The sequence below is a fragment of the Primulina huaijiensis genome, chromosome 12 (assembly GCF_012295235.1).
Source record: "Primulina huaijiensis isolate GDHJ02 chromosome 12, ASM1229523v2, whole genome shotgun sequence".
Classification (NCBI taxonomy): Eukaryota; Viridiplantae; Streptophyta; class Magnoliopsida; order Lamiales; family Gesneriaceae; genus Primulina; species Primulina huaijiensis.
The window spans coordinates 3,627,382-3,646,343 of record NC_133317.1 but is presented as its reverse complement, the minus strand read 5'-3'; the positions used below and the strand labels follow the sequence as shown (position 1 = coordinate 3,646,343).

General features: G+C 35.1%; 4 protein-coding genes across 5 annotated transcripts; 2 read left to right on the top strand and 2 right to left on the bottom strand.

Moving 5' to 3' along the window:
• Positions 1-665: 665 nt before the first annotated feature.
• LOC140990735 (putative glucuronosyltransferase PGSIP8) lies at positions 666-4,845 on the bottom strand. The gene is made up of 5 exons (XM_073460576.1): positions 4,297-4,845; positions 2,147-2,405; positions 1,714-1,915; positions 1,418-1,565; positions 666-1,289 (listed from the first exon to the last, which is right to left on the bottom strand). Exons 1-5 carry the CDS (start codon positions 4,551-4,553, stop codon positions 749-751), a joined length of 1,407 nt encoding a protein of 468 aa, XP_073316677.1. The 5' UTR covers positions 4,554-4,845; the 3' UTR covers positions 666-748.
• A 1,621-nt stretch (positions 4,846-6,466) lies between these two features.
• On the bottom strand, positions 6,467-9,294 carry LOC140990413 (ammonium transporter 2 member 4-like). Its single transcript, XM_073460088.1, has 3 exons — positions 8,686-9,294; positions 8,005-8,290; positions 6,467-7,060 (listed from the first exon to the last, which is right to left on the bottom strand). Exons 1-3 carry the CDS (start codon positions 9,292-9,294, stop codon positions 6,648-6,650), a joined length of 1,308 nt encoding a protein of 435 aa, XP_073316189.1. The 3' UTR covers positions 6,467-6,647.
• Positions 9,295-11,514: 2,220 nt separating this feature from the next.
• Positions 11,515-15,006, top strand: LOC140989770 (FAM10 family protein At4g22670). Its single transcript, XM_073459162.1, has 11 exons — positions 11,515-11,761; positions 11,894-11,945; positions 12,316-12,474; positions 12,555-12,642; positions 12,735-12,815; positions 12,963-13,027; positions 13,323-13,463; positions 13,683-13,799; positions 13,867-14,067; positions 14,255-14,312; positions 14,733-15,006. The coding sequence occupies exons 1-11, from the start codon at positions 11,652-11,654 to the stop codon at positions 14,828-14,830; spliced, it is 1,170 nt and encodes a 389-aa protein (XP_073315263.1). The 5' UTR covers positions 11,515-11,651; the 3' UTR covers positions 14,831-15,006.
• Positions 15,007-15,182: 176 nt separating this feature from the next.
• On the top strand, positions 15,183-18,025 carry LOC140989768 (flavonoid 3'-monooxygenase CYP75B137-like). Of its 2 annotated transcripts, XM_073459161.1 has the most exons (3): positions 15,183-16,134; positions 16,221-17,020; positions 17,312-18,025. In XM_073459161.1, the coding sequence occupies exons 2-3, from the start codon at positions 16,286-16,288 to the stop codon at positions 17,930-17,932; spliced, it is 1,356 nt and encodes a 451-aa protein (XP_073315262.1). In that variant the 5' UTR covers positions 15,183-16,134; positions 16,221-16,285; the 3' UTR covers positions 17,933-18,025. The 2 variants fall into 2 exon arrangements, with proteins under 2 accessions (XP_073315262.1, XP_073315261.1); XM_073459160.1 differs by having other exon boundaries at positions 15,183-17,020.
• The last annotated feature ends 937 nt before the right edge of the window (positions 18,026-18,962 follow it).

The window sequence follows — 18,962 nt, the reverse complement described above, 5'->3', positions numbered from 1 at the left end:
AGCTGTTAAAATATTTGAATGAATTTATTTTAAATGTGTTTAATATTATAAGATCATTTTATCATTAAAATAGTTTTATGATTTGAGTATTTTAAATTTATATTTAAAAAATTATGTTAAAAAATTATTTATTATTTTTTAAATGTGTGTAAATAAAATATTGATTACAAATATTAATATTTTTTTTATATCTTAATAAAAGATAGAACAAAATCATATTTTAAATTTGATTATAAAAAAACAAAGTGATAAAAGTGGAAATTTAAGAAGTAAAGATAAAATAGGAATTTAAGAGGATATATAAAAATATTTTGGATAAATAAAATATAAAATAGGATCTATTTTTAAAAATATGTGGTATCTCAATTTTTTTTAAACAGCTTATTTTGATAAATTTTGTGCAAATTTTTTTATCAAACAAATTATGAGAGTTTATAAGCTTAAAACAACTTATAAGCTTTTTTTAGATCTTATAAGCTCTGTCAAAAACTCAATGAATGAATTACTTAGCAACACACTCCAACAGATTTTACAACATCGACTAATCAAGTAGGGAAATAGTTCTCCCAACCGAAATACACTATCGATCAGTTTTACATCTTCATGTAACCGTAGAGAGACAATCTTCTCAAACGAAATTACGTTGTGATGTATGAACATGTTAAGATCGGCAAAGACCAACAAATTTTTTTATCAAACAAATTAGATTTCTTATACAAATACATATAACCAAGTGGTCTGTCATTCCTTAATACAACTTATTGAACCCCAAAGGCGAAGCGTTTTCGCCTAATCTGGGCAAGAAAGCTTCCCTTTCTAGTGAAACATGAAGGGATGACACAATTTTAACCAACGATACCCAAAGAAAAGGCGAGCTGCAAAACGCGTATCCGAAAACAGCCAGAGCCCTTGAAACACCATTGTTATACCAAGGATATGCCATCACTAAAAGGGCCCCAATGATCCCAAGCCATGGTACGAGTACGTGTAGCAACGGCAAAAGAAAGGCGTTGATAGCCATAAAAGAAAGCGAAAACGTCCCAAGCAAGTAGAGGCCCCAGCCTATGACTGGATGAACTGTGTGAGGTACGAGGAAGAATGGAATTATGTAGGCAGCAAGAATGGACCATAAAGCAATCAGTTTGAAGCCAGTGTGTAGAAGGAAAACACTCTTTTCTTCTCTCCGGTAACATAATTTCGATAAATTGGGGCGAGCTATACGCGCCACCGCCATGACTCCCAAGTAAAATATAGCTTGGATGAACACGATAGGCGTTTCTGCAGCGTAGCTGTTGGGAATAGCATATATATCACAAAACAAGCATCAGAGGGTGTGTTTGATCAAGACACGTAAAAACAAATGGAACAAGAGCAAGATGGTTTTGCAAATGGTTTATGAGAGAGAGCTTAATTTTACCCGAGAGTTTGAAGCCGTTGTTCATGCCATTGAATGCCCAAGGGGAGGACAGGCCATGACCACCAATACCATGGTTTTAACCATGGAGCTCCCGGGAATGTGATGACACTGTTCGGCCCACAAGGCACGCTCCAATGAAGTTTGAGATCTGGAACCAGATAAATAAGTAAACATGTCACTGAGTAATTACTTGACCCTGATTGACCATATGCAATTTACTGTGCAAATGCGATATGTCAAAGCAAATAATTTATGTATGATTTTCGGAACCACGGGTTCTAAGTGTGTTTACTTACAATAATAAGAAGCATCCATTTGGTAGCCTAGAGGAAGTCGGTAGGTTCCATCGAGGGTTGTGGCATTTGAAGGAGGGTGAAACATTGGTCGATCAAGTAAATCTGGGAAGTAGCTTCCTATGAATCCTTGGTCAGCGCCATCAGAGTTACTTCTGCCGATCTCCAACTCATGAATCATATCGTTGAAAAGCTCTAAAGATGGCTGCAAATTTTGACCATTTTAGTGATGGGATTTCTGTAAAGTGAACACATTTCACTTCACAATTTCTGCTCTATAATGTTTCCCATGTATCAACAGGATAACATATTTAAAAAATTTAGTGTCTTCCTCTAACTCTCCCAGCCTAAGGGCTAAACAAATCCATTACGTAGCCTCATAATTAACAAATTGTCAACTCTATCTTCATACACGGTGTGGATGAAAAGGTTATACCTGCAACACAAAGAGACCGGTGTGAAAGATGCAGGGATTGATGAAAACAGCACAAAACTGCCCGCATTGAAAGAGTTCATCGGTTTTTTGAAGGAAGAGATTGTCGGCATCAAGCATGACCACACGCTCATACTCGACTAGCTTCCACACGTACAGCTTGTTCAGTGTCTTTGTGAATCTCCAACCCGAATTCGGATCTTTTACATATGGATTCTTAACATTTTCCACTTTCATCACCTTAGCTCCATCCTCCTCTTCTCTTAAAAACAACATATCAACATTAATTTCCTTGGAGCTATTTGTTTATAAATTTGCACTTTTCTTGTATTGGTTTTAATACTATCAAGAAACATCTGAATGCATAGAGTAAGGATTTTGAGATGCCTTATAGTGAATTATTCATGAGCATGGTAATTCATGTTACAAAATCACTTATGATGAAGGTAATCAAATACATCTTTCTCCGTCACCAAACAAACAACATAAATAAATAAATAATTATGGACATAAAATTGTTATAGTCCAGGAAAAATTAACTAAAAGTCAACCTCACAAGTACAAAATTGTCTGTTAGTTAAAGATTCATACAAGGGCCAAGTATTTGTTCAGAATAATAAGACAACTACTTAAAATTGCTTGAAAAATTGGAGAAATAAAAAATAAAAAATAAAAATATTAAATCATTCATTTGCTGGCAAAGAAATGATATACCCACTTGACAGAGAACTTGACGTCCTCTCCTTTCTAGGGTAATTTAAATAATACATACAAGTAATGATTTACGAGTAATTTAATAGTGAAATAATTTTCTATGGTGGAGGAATTTCTTGGAATAGATGGCATTATGTTTAAAAGAACGTGGATCCAATAAACTACTTCCAATCAAAGCCACAGATTCAAATCTTGTAAATAGAATAAACGGCTACTGAAATCATCAACTTCTTCTATAGGATTCGACTCGAGTTCGAATTCGTCTAGTGCCGAAACGACCTCAAAACTTGATAAATACTCTAAACAACTACAGAATATAACATCGATTAGTTCGATCATCTTAACCAATATGCTCCCTCCGACTCGAATATTCCCTTTAGTCTAGCAAAACATGTCATTATACACCGATATTTTTTGGACAGATTAGAATATTGTTGATCTGAGACCAAGTCCTTGATATTCCCAACTAATCTTCGGACGTGTCACGGATATTTTTTAATAATTTTTGGCAGGACTTGGTAATCTTGGCTATGCCTGGCCCAATTATTTTTGAAAAACAATCAAATTATTGAACAAAAAATTAATCAAATGGATGGCTTTGTTAGTAAACCACACGTCTAAAACACCTGTAACGTTAAGATATGTTTTTTCATATGACGTGAGAACCCACGATCACTAACTTTTAACGTGCACGGGTAATCCATCGCATTAACGCAGTAGCATGCAGCAATATGCTATTTTATTAACTTATTAGACTTCTTGTTTAAACAAAGTAATTAAAGTTTTAATTGCTTAATAAAGCATAATAACTTAATTCTTACAAAAGCATGGATTGATTAAGTTGAATTGAAATAAAACATCTCTTAATGGAAAATTTAGAGGGAAAGAAAAACGAGAGACGTAGGGATAAGAATATGAAATTGAACAAAAAGTCAAAAGTTCTTCAAAAAAAAAAGGAAGGGACGATACTTTGACCATCTGATTTGCCAACTGTCATGACAATTGTCAATCCAAGTTGGAAATATAAGTATTAATTAATTAATAACTAAACAAAAGCATCAATCTTTTTTTTTTACCTAAAGATATACAAAATATTATGGAACATATAAAATTTTCTAATATATTTTTAAAAAAACTCAATATTTTCTCCAACATCGGAAATACAACCAAACAAAATAGCTCTTTTGCACAAGACAAAGGGTAAAAAAAGGGGAAAATATGAATTTCGAAAAAAAAATTCACCGCTTCAAGATTTATACAAAACATTTTTTTACCCACATCCCCATTTCTCATGAATCCGCATTGATCCAAATTAATTTGAATTCCAGTTCTATTCACAGGGCTCTGACACTAGATTGTGATAAAGGGGAATCGACATATTGTAATAAAGTTTGTTTTCTGAAACATTACAACAATGAGGGTGGGGGAGATATACTTACAGAGCTTGAATCCAAAGGGGTGGAACATCCATGGAGGCAATAACGACAAGATCAGCATCGACCTGAAGCTTTGCGAGAGACCTCAGCATCACACGCGTGGCTATGTAGAACTCGTAATCCCTCGGAGTCCCCATATACATCATTGTGGCATACGCATTCTTCTGTGTTCTCTTCGTCTTCCCTTCGCACAATAATAGCAAGAAACCCAAACTCAAAACCAAACTCAAGAATGCACCACTTCTTCTCCTCTCTCCCATCTTATATTATTTACTTTTTCGATCTATAAAACTAATTTATGTGCACAAAAAACTTATGGGTTTTCTTGAATAACAGTAGCAAAAAAAAATTGTAAATTGCCACGAATAAATCTGATCAAATTTGAAACCCAAGTGTGTGCGTTCTTTGTATCAGTGTGTATTGAACGAGGAAAGGAAATGATATTGTATAGTTTTGTGTGTACATCGGCAGTTCAATGTATTATATAGCATGAGATGAGATATAATAGAATAACACTATATGTCTATATACATGCGCGTCAGGGAAGCTGAAAGGAGATGGCCAATTCCAAAGCTGGCATGTGAACAGCTGTGATTTCTTGGATGAAATGAAGTGCTAACTCCAAAATTAGTTTAAATAATTGAGTTAGATTTAAATCTCAATTTTAATATGATAGCACAATTAAGATTTATTTTTATATATTAGATTGTCATTGCCTGATAATGTAAATTTCATGCTCCAAGACGTGAGGGATGTGTTAGATGTCTTATATCGATTGAATTAAGTTCTTGAAAATTGTATATATAGACTCGAACATTCATCTTCTATCGCGCTAGTTTTTGGAGTTAAGTTCAAGTCTCATAATCTTAACAAATAAAAAAAAAAACTATGAGAAGAACTAATTATGGTGAAGTTATAGTTTAAAATTTATGAAATCAAAATCTTATTAGAAAAATAAAAGTTACTTGCTACCTCTTGTCATTATTATAATAATAATATTGTGTTATAACACAAATAGAAGTAATCTTTTTTTAAAAAAATAAAATAATTTTTAAGTACATTTTTTTATATAGGGAGAGCTAGAGGTTAGTTATCCAAAGCGAAGCTTGGTGGGGTATGAAATTCTTAGTCGAGGTTTACTAAGTCCACGTTTTCAAGCTGGACTTGTTATCGTTTACCACGTAAAAATGTCAGGTCCGGTGACTTATCCAAATCCAAAGCAAATAAAATTATGTCAATTCGGAGAATACAATTTCTGATATGATAAAAATTTATGTGAAACGATCTCACGAGTTGTATTTTGTGAGACCGATCTCTCCTTTGAGTCATCCATTAAAAAATATTACTTTTTATGCAAAGAGTATTACTTTTTATTGTGAAAATCGAGAGAGTTGATTCATCTCATATATAAAGATTCGTGAGACCGTCTCAAAAGAAACCTACGTCTACCAAAAAAAAAATCGAAAAAAAAATGCAAAACCACGCTATATGAATGACGACCACAGAATATAACCCAATAACATCGACAATGGACAATTATTGATGACAAAAAATGGCACATGATAAATACTTCTTTTGAACGGTTGCCAGTTGAGTGAGGAGTATTGATAGATGTACTATAGATAAATGTGGGGTAAATTCACCAATCCATTGAAAATTGTGTCCTTCTGAATTAGAAAATAATTTAAGTTTAAAGTAATTTAAAGAAAGGATTTATGTTTTAAAACGAAATTAAAATGATAGTTTAGCCTTGTCTTTTGAATGATTAATATATGAGTTTGTATTTTTTTTAAAAAAAAAATTATTAACTTTTTTTTATACATAAATTATAAGTGTTATTTGGGAATGCTTTGTGTTCCTCCCATTCTTTATATAACTCAAATAGTTTTAAAACTATACTTTAAATCAGGAAAAAGTCACATTTTTGTTTTTACAATTTGCAACTTTTTTTCTTTTTTATCATGTTGTCGAACAATTCACGGTTTTAGTCCGATAATTTTCATTTTTTTTCAATTTTAGTCTTAATATCACTATAATGTTGATGTATCGTCGGCAATGTCAAATACCACACATTATTTTTTTTTGGTATCACATCATCATTTTCTAGCTCAACATCCAAACTCTAGTAAACAAAACTTAAAAAAAATGTGAATTAAATAAAATCGTGAATTATCTGACATAACCAAAAATTAAAACATACAAAGTACGTCACCAAAAATATAACTTTTCATGTCAAATCACCCAACTTAAAAACAATTATTTTTTCTCAACTTATTTACTATTAATAATACTTAACCACATTATAGTAACCACTTTGATGTATTTTGTCAATGTGGCGCCGTTTATTTTCATTTTTACTTTTGCAATACTTTCTCACTAAGCCTGAGTGGAACGAACAACTTGACGAACAAACAAATGTGGCTCGTGACAACAATATTTAGACACGCTATGAAAAGGATTCCGGCAAGCTGAACCCCCATTTGCCTGATCCCAGCTCGTGCTCGACCCATCTGGAGGGCATATGCTAGGCCGATGTACTTCTCCCAATCGGGAACCATGTAGAAGAGTCGGCTGAGTTTAGGCATGGCCAGGACACCCGTGAGAATTCCGCCTAGAGCTCCAGCCACCGCGTGGGTGTGAATGATTGCAAAAGTGTCGTCTACGTATCTTAATAGCCTTATTTTGTTGCGGAGAATCATCAATGTGTACCATGGTACACTTCCTGATATTAGGCCCATCAAGATTGATGCCCAACATTGGACAACTCCTACAACAAGTATCAAGAACCATTTTGCTAAGATGCATTTACTCGGCCTTTGCAGTTACGAATTATCAGATGCGGAATGTAAGAAATAGAGCCATGTTCGAAAATGAGAAGTCAGATATCAATGCAACAATTAAGAAATTCAAGATATTCATTTTACGTTGTTTTCCTAGTTCAATTGATGTATATATAATTTCTCTTTAGTTAGTTACTTAGTTGTTTGATATTTGAGTTTTCTATCTCTTGGAGATCTCCATTGTACTTGTATAATTACTTTTTACTTTATTAATGAATGTCGTTTTCATTTATAAAAAAAGAACCATTTGCTAATTAAGTTCATGTTTGGTTGTGATTCCTAATAGTTGTTGCAAAGGTCAACAAAATAACAATATTTTCTGATATTAGCTAGAAATCCTAAAAATATTTTTTCTCCAACAGTATACTACTATTTTCACAACTAACCCGATCAATCAATCAAATAAATAATATTAATGAAAAAAACTGAATTAATTGATCATGAAAATTAGTAAATAATTTGATTTATGAGGAAAAAATAATTGTAAATAATTTTACATGAGATGTAATACTAAAATTTTAAGTACATTTTCAGACATCTCATTCACACAGTCATACTGCTAGTTGTTGAACAAAATACTTCAAACATGAATTTGACTACAAAAATGTAAATCAAACTTGTTCGAACTAGACCCAAGTTCGATTACTATGACTGCCCATCAAGTATCATTTGTATCGACTGACTCGAAAAACTCTCAAATCGTTATATATGTGGTAATTTAGAATACGAATTGAATATAATATTTGAGTCGACTCGAATTTCCGTCATCCTAATCCTACCCAATGGGACAAAATGAAAAACTATTAATTTAAAAACCTAAGATCATACATTTTTTTTCATGGTGACTAAAAAGGGGAAGAATTGAACGCACCGGCAGCCGGGGTGATGCAAACAAGGCCAGTGATCATGCCATTCACAACTCCAAGAGCGGAAGCTTTGCCGGAGATGCAAATGTCGAGCAATAACCATGTCAGCACGCTTGTGGCAGCGCACACATGGGTGTTGAGGACTGCCAGTGACGCCACTGTGCTGGCGGCGTATGGCGCTCCACCGTTGAATCCAGTCCATCCCATCCACACTAGTCCGGCACCACACAACATCATAATAATGTTGTTTGGAGAGGATTTCTCCCTCTCCTTTTCTCCTCTCGGTCCCACCTTTATTTATATATACACAAGTTAATGAAAGGATTCACAAATTTTTAAATCTTAACCGTACCCCAGGATGTGAGGTGTTGAGATATACCAACGATTTGTGATGACTTTAGATATATGAAGCCATATATAGGATAAAAGAATATTTTAGTAATCTCACTTGATGTTGAAGTTGACGAAGTGAGTGAGCTTTTTACACGTATTTAAGAGTTGGATTTCACTAACACCTTCTCGGACGAGTACATCGCATATAGCTTGTCCAATGCGCGACTTATCGGTAACATGGTTTTTAGATTAGTATGTTAGTATGAAGATCTAACCCAATACACATCAAAAGATCGTGACTCCGGTCCATAGTTTGATAAAATAAGTCGAGGTATAAAGTTAATGAAACTTACCCAGTAAGCAGCGGTGAAGCCAGCAACACCAGATGAAAGATGGATAACGAGCCCTCCCGCGAAATCAATCACTCCCATCTTAGCTAACCACCCATTCGAACTCCACACACTAAACGCCCCCACCGTGTACGAAAACGTATGCCAAAGCGGCACAAATATCATCCACGCCACAAAGTTCATCCTCCCCAGCAGCGCCCCACCGATCAAAACCGGCGTGATAGCCGCAAATCCGAACTGAAACCACACCATTGTCGCCGTCGGGAAGTACCCAAGAAAAGCTTGGCCCATAAGGAAATCGGCGTCCAGCGCCACAGCAGGTTTCCCCCAGAAACCTACTAGTTTCTCACCGAAAGACATGCGGTATCCCCACCCAACCCAGCATATTAACGTTGCTGCGAATGCGTAGAATGCCATTAAGGATGAGTTGACAGCCCATTTCTTCTTCACCATCCCGCCGTACAGGATCACCAGTCCTGGCATGGATTGGAGCCCGACGAGGGTGGCGGCGATGATTTGCCAAGCGTTGTCCCCTTTGTTCATCCATTGGGGACTCGCCTCATCTGCTCGTAGATTTGGAGGTATAAATTGATCGTAACTAGTATTATTCATTGTTTACTTTCAACTAAAACTAATGTTAGTGAAATCTTAAGCTAAATATATATACAATCTATGTAACAGTTGAGGTAAAATTTAAATAAAATATAAACAATACTAAAGTCAAGAAAAGATAATCAAGTTTTAATAATAAATTATTTGAGATCCAAAGTTTTCTCGAGCATTATTAAGGCCAACGTTTTCTCATTACGCGACTATATATAACTTTCATAATGCAGCATGCCATGGACTACATGCGGGGTGTTTCTATTGTGGTACGGCAAGAGGATGATGCCTCCACGTTAAGGAATCAAATTTTTCTTTTGTTAACCTTTGAAAAGATTCAATTTTTGTTGTTGTAAGTTTTATTCATGAATTATTGTCTCTTTCGGTTTACTCATTCTATGTGATATATTCTAACCCCCACTTCCCCCAACAATCAGCTATATAATCAATCAAACACTCGTAAGTTTATCAAAAATATAGTTTGAGGTAATAATATAATACAAATATTTTAAATCACGTAATTACCATACGATACGTTCAGTCGTTCTTCTAGCATGTCAGTTAAAAGAGAATAAGTTTACACTAAAATGTGAAAAACGTTGTAATTTTATCCAAGATTTTTTTCACATTAAATTTTTTTAGAATATTTAAAACATTTTTTAACACATCAGAGAAAAATATTATGGCATAGGACTATAATTTAGATGGAGAAAGCGAGGGTGAAGGGATGCAGGCATGTGGCATATTGTGCGCATTTTGTGTCCTTTACAATAAGAATGAGTGCGAGACACCAATGTCGGCCGGCTAACTTGATTTAGTCACTTTCTTGAATATTATTCTTCGGTTCTTATTCCTTTTACATACATAATATAATTGGTGGACATGAATAAAGTCCATGTTATTCTCTTATTTGTTGTCCAATTGATCATTGAATTAAGAAGAATTTGATTGTGATATTTGAAGCTTAGAAAAGTACTAAAAGTCGGAAACCTTCTTTATTGAGGTCATTGTTCAGTTTGTATGATGTACCCCCAAACACATACTTTACTAATATATTTATAAATGAGTTTTTTTTTTCCCAACAAACCTCCCTCTCAATATGAAAAATTCACAATTTTCTGAAGTAAAAATTAAATAGACATCTTATATCTTAATTTTTCGTAAAAGTTGTACAATCACCCCTTGCATCAGCTGGAAATGTGTGGATTTGAAATATTTTGATGATATCTCATAAATCAGTGATCAAAATAATCAACGAGTAAAACGATTTGAAAGATAATTCAATTTTTTACGAGTAGTATATCAGATCGGCTAAACTAGTTTAAACGTTATATATGCTAACTAAATAATACAAGATCGAGTTAGATGACACAAATACAACAACCGACAAAATTTTGTACGCATGACTGATTAAGTTGAATGTTCAATGGATCAAAATTCAATGGTTTTTTTTTTTTTACACTATCACAATTCAAGTTTAGACGCAACTTTAAAGTGAGCGTTAGTTCATCGAACTTCTTAAGAAAGAAGTTTGAGCTGGACTTACATCTATTTCATTAACATTTTCCAACTTGCTGATGAGAATAATACAATTTTTAAAATGATTAATAATAATTAAAATTTCAATAAATATTACCCTAACTCTGAAAATTAATTGTAAATTTAATATGAAAATAATTATCTTTATTATAATTAAACTTTATTAATGTATAATAATCAACTTGGTTTGTGAATGTAACAACAAAATAAAATTACATTTATAGTGCTCCTACTTTAACTAAATATGATGCAAATAAATTTAAAAAAATGGAAAAACTAATAAATATATAGAACAGAAAAAAAAATTCCCCAGAATCTAGTTTGAAAACAGTTTTAAGAATTTCAAAATTTGTATTCTAAAAAAAAATATACATAAAACATAGAGGTGAGTGTTTGACCAATGTTTATAAGTTTGATCTTCTACCAATATTTTCTCGAATAGTTTGTCGTACATGATTTGTCTGTATGGTTGCTTGAATAATATGATTTATAAGTTATCGTGTTAGCTCAAACTTTATTCATTGTACATCAAATTATAACAACGATTTATTTGATTTATATAATTTTTAAGTTATTTATGACGTAAAATTTACTAAATATGTATCCAATAATAACATTCCACGAGAAAATAAGAATTACATAACACAACGTCACACTTACTGTGACTAGGATTCCGAAAAACTTATCTACAGAAGCTACTAGAATGTTTCAGAAAACAAGGGGCGACGCAAATAATAAAGTTAGATCAATCAACTGAAGCAATTTGTTTCAACTTTGCAAAACCCTACTGTTCTCCGAATCGAGACCGAGAGTGCAATTAATCTGCGATGGACGCATCGAAGATCAATCAACTGAAGCAATTTGTTGAACTCTGCAAATCCACGCCCTCCATCCTCGCGGATCCTTCCCTCTCGTTCTTCCGGGATTACATCGAGAGGTAGTGATTTCTCTGGTTATTTATATGCAATATGGCTCAAAATGTTCATCTCAAGTAAACTCGTCGGTTTTTTTTCCCTTTTTTTTTTAATTTTATTTATCATAACATAGTCTCTTTTGAGTTATTTTGCAGTCTCGGAGGTAAGGTTCCTCTGTCGGGGCACGATGCTGACAATGATAAGGCTGTATGTTTTTTTTTAATCTTAGTTAAATTTTATTTTCTCAATACGTTATTTTTTATTTTATGTTTTCTGATTTGATCACGATTTTCGAATGTATATTTGTACTGCCAAAACTTCACTGCCCTGAAATGAAAGAGGTCAATAGAAGCGAAATTATGGGGTAATTTTAGTCCTCAAGCGTGGGGGTACTGATTTTTTTTACATTCTCAATATTCTCCACTTTTGTGAAGGAATCACAGTTATGACATGGTTATCAGCCGAAGGTTTTGTAACTAGGATAAAAGGTTTTATCATCATACAAAAAAGCCAGTTGATACTTCATTTGGTTCTTGTTTTGTGATATGATGTACTTTGTTGTTGTGTATGAGTAAAGAAGTCCCATGTGATGGATGAGAGCGATGAGGACATGGATAACGTTGAGGATGAGCCTCAACTTCAGAAGGATGAAGAAGAAGAGCCTGCAATAGTTGAGTCTGATGTGGATCTCGACGAAAGTGATGTTGTGGAGCCTGATAATGAGCCACCGCAGAAGGTTTCGAAAACCCAACTTTTTAAATTTTGTTTGTATTGAGCTTGTGATATTTCCAGATATGATACAAGTTTTCGGTGTAGATGGGAGATGCCTCTGTTGAGGTAACTGAAGAAAACCGTGATGCTGCTCAGGAGGCTAAAATGCAAGCTATGGAAGCAATTTCAGAAGGTGTTAACACATTCTGTGAAAATCTGCGAAGTAATCACTCTTTCTGTAGCAATCCTGCATAATGTGTTAAAATTGCTTTGAAATCTGATCAGGTAAGCTCGAGGAAGCGATTGAGCATCTTACCACAGCTATACTGCTTAATCCTATGTCCGCAATTATGTATGCAACTCGAGGTAAACCCCATATTATCTCTCTCTCTCTCTCTCTCTCTCTCTCTCTCTCTTATTTGTATGTAATTATCTTATACCGTAAATGTTTCTTGCTACACTTTTGTGCTCTTTTTAACTCTCACATGTGTGAATTTGATGGCCAACTTTCAGCTAGTGTATACATCAAAATGAAGAAACCAAATGCTGCTATTCGGGACGCTACCGCAGCTCTGGAGGTTGTCCTTTTTTTTTAAACTCTTTTGGTGGCACCAGTGATTCTTATTGGCTCTTTGATAACATGCTGGCATGTAATTTAGTTGGACTGTTTTTTTTCTCCTGCACGGAAATCTCGAGGGGGTGTTTGCGCTCCTTGAATCTCTTGAACTTTTGGTTCTTCTCTTTGCTTTATGTTGTTATTGTTGTGCGATACATTTTTTATTGATCTGTCATTCTGTTGAATATTCTACTGCTGCTGTACTGATTTATATACGAGGACGAAGGAATTAACAGAAGCCTTCATGTCTATGACAGATCAATCCTGATTCTGCTAAAGGATACAAATCACGTGGCATAGCCCTAGCAATGCTTGGGAAATGGCAAGAGGCTGCTAAGGATCTGCACTTGGCATCAAAGTTAGACTATGATGAGGAAATCAGTGCTGTACTTAAGAAGGTTTGTATCTGCAAATTTGTGTGCGCGTGTTTTGTGTGCAAGAGAGAGAGATGAATGCTCATTGCATGTTTAATCCCCATTTTCAGTCAAATCTGCTTGAAAACAAATTAGACAGGCAAAATCATGACCAAACATTCGTGTTAGAAAAAAAAAAGCATTGGCAAACAATAACAATGTGAATACTCTCATCTGTGATGAATATGTTTTTTTGGGCACTAGGTTGAGCCCAATGCACATAAGATCGAGGATCATCGGAGGAAATACGACAGGCTGCACAAAGAACGAGAAGACAGGAAGGCTGACCGTGAGCGACAACGCCGCCGTGCTGAAGCTCAGGTGAACCATCTATTGCATGTCATTTCTTTTATCTATATAACTAATTTTCAGCTTCGCGTTTGTTTAGGCTGCATATGAAAAGGTTAAGAATCAAGAGCAATCATCAAGTAGAAGACCTGGCGGCATGCCCGGTGGGTTCCCTGGCGGCATGCCCGGTGGGTTCCCTGGGGGCATGCCCGGTGGCTTCCCTGGCGGCATGCCCGGTGGCTTTCCTGGGAGCGCACCTGGTGGTATGCCTGGGAATTTTGACTTCAGCAAAATATTGAATGTAAGTGATAACTCTTCGCTCATGTATATTGTTCAGACTTGAGAAACTCATATTATTTTTGTTTATAACCTCATTTGCCTTGTCGAGGAATGATCACAGAGGCTCAAGCTACCTCAACTTTTGTTCTTGTGTGTGGGAGGTTGCTGTAGTTTATTTTTCATTTTTTGATTTGATTTGCTTATTACAGGATCCTGAAATGATGGCAGCATTCAAAGATCCTGAAGTCATGGCGGCACTCCAAGATGGTACGTTTTTATGCCTTTGTTGAATGCATGCCGCTCTTAATGGCAATGTGGTCTGTGGATTATTACCTTTCAAATAAGAAATTTTTAAAAAATGAGCTTTGTTTGATCAAGATTTTGAATACGACATTGTTATTTGGTTACCGTTTTTCGTGCATGTTGCAAGGTAGTTTTGTTTAATATTTTCTAAGAAAAAAAAAAGAGTAAGGTCATTTTTTCCAAACTAACACTGTTTGCCGAAAAGAAATTCCAAAATCACGTTTGCCTCCTGCCATCATACGGGCTGTGTTGTTTTGTTAACACTTGCAAATAGAGTACTCAAATATAGATGTTTGCCCCCGATATGGTGTATAATGTTCAGAATTAGTGACATTATTCGTTTCACATATTTGCTAATTTGTTATCCATCTGGTTGTTTTGCAGTGATGAAAAACCCTGCTAACTTGGCTAAACATCAAGCTAACCCGAAGGTCTCTCCAATTATCACAAAAATGATGAGTAAATTTGCTGGACCTAATTGAAATTATCGCTTGCAGCTCATATCTTTCCCCTTTCTCTTTTTTCTTTTTTCTTTTTTCTTTTTTTCCTTGTGTCGAGGAAACATGCCCTGTGCTTTGAGAGTCTGACCATGATCGCTCCCTCTTATGTATTTGTCATTCCTGGTTTTCGTATTAAGGTAAAATGTTCAATATTTAAATTTGAAATTCTTCGCTCATACAAATCCTCGCTTGTGTTTACATCATCCGCGCTCCAAGTAAGATGGTTGAACCTCTACTCAGTAGCCAAGGAGTTAGAACTCTCTAACTTTATTGAGCTTGAGCTGACATAACCATTTAAAAGAGTTTCTATCCGGTTTTCATCTATTATGTCACCACCACGCATCCACCCCAAAAAAAGGGACTGCGATATTGTTTTTGTTATTATTGTTAATAGCTTTATTTTGCCTATATGGTGTCCTGTTGAACAAAATACCAAATATAATGGAATATGTTGAGGGGAAAGATGAAGATTAAATGGAAAATATATGTTACTGTGTTCGGATAGACGAGAAAAAAAAATGGTTTTCAAATTTTTTCCCTATGAATTAATGTTTGGATGACAAGTTGCGCCTTTTCTTTCTTTTTCCAGCCTTAACTAATTGGAAATCATTGAAACTTCAGCTTTAATATCTACATTTGTTTAAACTTTTTCTTTGTTACCAGATAGAAGAACCAACATACAATATTTATATGGGATTCCTATCTGGGTTTAGTGGTAAATATCAGAATTTTTTACAAGCTTTGGTAAATCATAGTGTTGCATCACTTGCATGTCTTTACATGTAGATACTATGGAAAGAAATGAGAATGGAATTAGATTTGGACGATGGTGGCCATATCGATCCTTCTCAAACTACTACCCAGAATAGATGTAGTTGCATCGGATATTAAAAAACAGTATAATAACAATCTTTTATATATACTTATATGTCTATGTCCGATGCGTCAAGTGTTATTTTATATAATTAGCTGTTAAAATTAAAATGTTTATTTTATCAAAACTTTTGGGTACAACACATGACAAATTGACAATAATAGAAGTCCGTGGCATCTCAACGTAGAAGATACTTTCAAACCACATCATTCGGCCGGCCGTGTATACAATTTGTCAGTTTATATCCATAGTTACGGTTTACATCTAAAAATATTGATTTTTTCTAATATGTAGCATATATTTTAGTACAAGCACAAATCTAAATTTCGTTTCACTTCTCCCACTCAATCGATCCCATGAATCCAACACTTCTGCTCAACCAATATTCTCGAGACGCACACATGGCTATCATGTATGTTATCATAATCCTTACGCTAATATGGTATTCGTGGTTTCTATTCAAATATTTCACAAGATCTCAATATCCGATGCCTCCAGGCCCTAGAGGCTTGCCTATTGTAGGCAACCTCCCGTATCTTGACCCCGAACTCCACTCATATTTTATGCGCCTTGCTCGAATCTACGGTCCAATATTGTCCCTGAATCTCGGCACCAAGAAAGCTATAGTGATAAGCTCACCGGCTATGGCGCGAGAAGTACTGAAGGAACACGATGTTACATTTGCCAATCGGGACAACCCATCCGTGAACACAGCAATGGAATACAGCGGACATGACATAGTTTTCACCCCCTACGGGCCGGAGTGGAGGATGCTGAGGAAGGTCTGCGTTAGGGACATGCTTGGCAATGCAACCCTTGATGCATTCTATTCTTATAGAAGGCATGAAGTTCGAAGCACAATCAAATACATCTACAGCTTATCGGGATCTCCTGTTAACGTAGGGGAGCAGATGTTCTTGAATATGCTCAATGTCGTGACAAATATGTTGTGGGGTGGTAGTGTGAAAGGTAATGAAAGGGCTAGCATCGGGGCAGAGTTCAGGCAAGTGGTGTCAGAGATTACGGAGTTGCTGGGGAAGCCGAACGTGTCGGATTTCTTCCCGGGTCTTGCGTGGTTAGATCTTCAAGGAATGAAGAAGAAAATGAAGAAGGTAACAGTGAAACTTGAAAGATTATTTGATGAAATAATCGAACGGAGGGTGAAACTGAGTAGGTCTAATGGTGGGGAGATGAAAAGGGATTTCTTGCAAGTATTGATGCAGCTCAAAGATGAGGGAAAGGACTCTGAAACGAGCAAGACTCCTTTTACCATGCTTCATGTCAAAGCCTTGCTCATGGTACGTACGCTAGCTCGAATGTTAATTGTTTATTTTCATTTTACTTTTGTAAAAAGAATTACACTTATTCCTTTTTTAAAATTTATTTTTGACTCTCCGAAGAGGCCAAGTCAAAGTTAAATTAAATGTATCAATTGACATATGAATACGTATTTGATAAGTTCACACACCCTCACCTAATCTCCATCTCCAATATCATGTTCACGTGCTGAGATTTTTATAGTTTTTGAGGGTAAGTTATGAAGAGATATGACTGGGAAATTATGTTAATGGGACAAATATTTTTAACAGGATATGGTGGTAGGGGGAACGGACACGACCTCTAGCACAGTGGAGTTTGCCTTAGCCGAAATGATGAACAACCCACTGATCATGATCAAAGCACAACAAGAACTTGATTCAGTTGTGGGAATAAACAGCACGGTCGAAGAATCACACATCGACAAATTACCCTACCTCCAAGCCGTAATGAAAGAGATCCTTCGCCTTCATCCGGTTCTTCCTCTCATGGTGCCGCATTGTCCTAGCAAGCCATGCATTGTAGGAGGCTACACCGTTCCAAAAGGGGCTCGTGTATTCGTGAACGTGTGGGCGATACAAAGGGATGCTTCCATATGGGAAAGGCCAAATGAGTTCGTACCCGAGAGGTTTCTTAATGGTAAAAGAGATTATAGCGGGAATGATTTTAGTTACATACCGTTTGGTTCGGGACGAAGGATTTGTGCTGGGATCCCTATGGCTGAGAGAGTCGTGGCGTTCTCGCTGGCGTCGCTTGTACATAGTTTCAACTGGAAGTTGGCCGAGGGAGATAGTCTAGACCTTAATGAGAAGTTCGGAATTGTGTTAAAAAAGAGGGTGCCTCTCATTGCCATCCCCACACCGCGTTTGTTGGGTGCTGCAGTTTATGAGTAACTTTGTTCAATTTCATCAGTTCATTTTAATTTGTAATTCAATGTGATGAATGAGATACTATTTCTAATAAAGAAGTTTTATGTTACCTTTGAAGGTTATATTGGACTGCTAAATTTTTATGGGGATCTACGGTTGTTTTGAGTTATAAGGCATATGTTTCTGGTATAAACTTTCTGTAGTTTAAAGAGGGCTATATCGGAATACTGTTAGAACAAAAAATTCAAGATCTTCTCAAGCTGCCACCGTTGTTCATCGATGGTTGTCCAATCATGCTTACTGTTAATCAGAGTGTGCAGCAATTGTTATTCATTGTGTACATACTATATAGACTTTCAATAAAAGGTCCAAAGGCAACAAAACAAAACAAGAATTTGTACCTCGCATGTCACTGTTAAGTTATGAACTCAAAAAAATATCATCTCAAAATACTTATTTATTGGGTAGTATAAGTTTTTTGAGTTTACAAGTCACTTTTTATTAATTTAATATATCCATGTGAGATATTTGAAACATTGTCGATCTTTTGAGAAAACTACGTCGTCGACAGTTCATTTTAGACTACTTTTACTCAACTTTTTCTAAGACGTCTCGTCCGTTACAATGTCTCTCAACAAGAGCATCAACGTTAAGTTACAAACTTAAAAAGAATATCATCTTAAAATAAACTTGTCTATTAATTTTGTTTTAGTTTATAAACTATTTTTTATTAGTTTAATATATTGAAGTATTACATTTGTTATCTACGAACACATATAATAGAAAAGTTGCCTGTTACGCCAAACTTAAAAGAATGGTATCCACAAAATTTTAAGAAATTTTAAAATTTAAGAATATTAAGTACTGTTGTAATCTCAAAAGTAAAACATAATCAGAAATGAAGTATGTTTTAGAGTTTTACGTTCCACTTGTGCAAAGTATAATAATGATGGATGAAATAAAATCAAATTTTGACAAAGAAAAAAAAAATAAAAAAAAAAGAATCCACTGCTCCATTCTCCTTTGGCTAAATGTGACACGTGAAAGTACTACA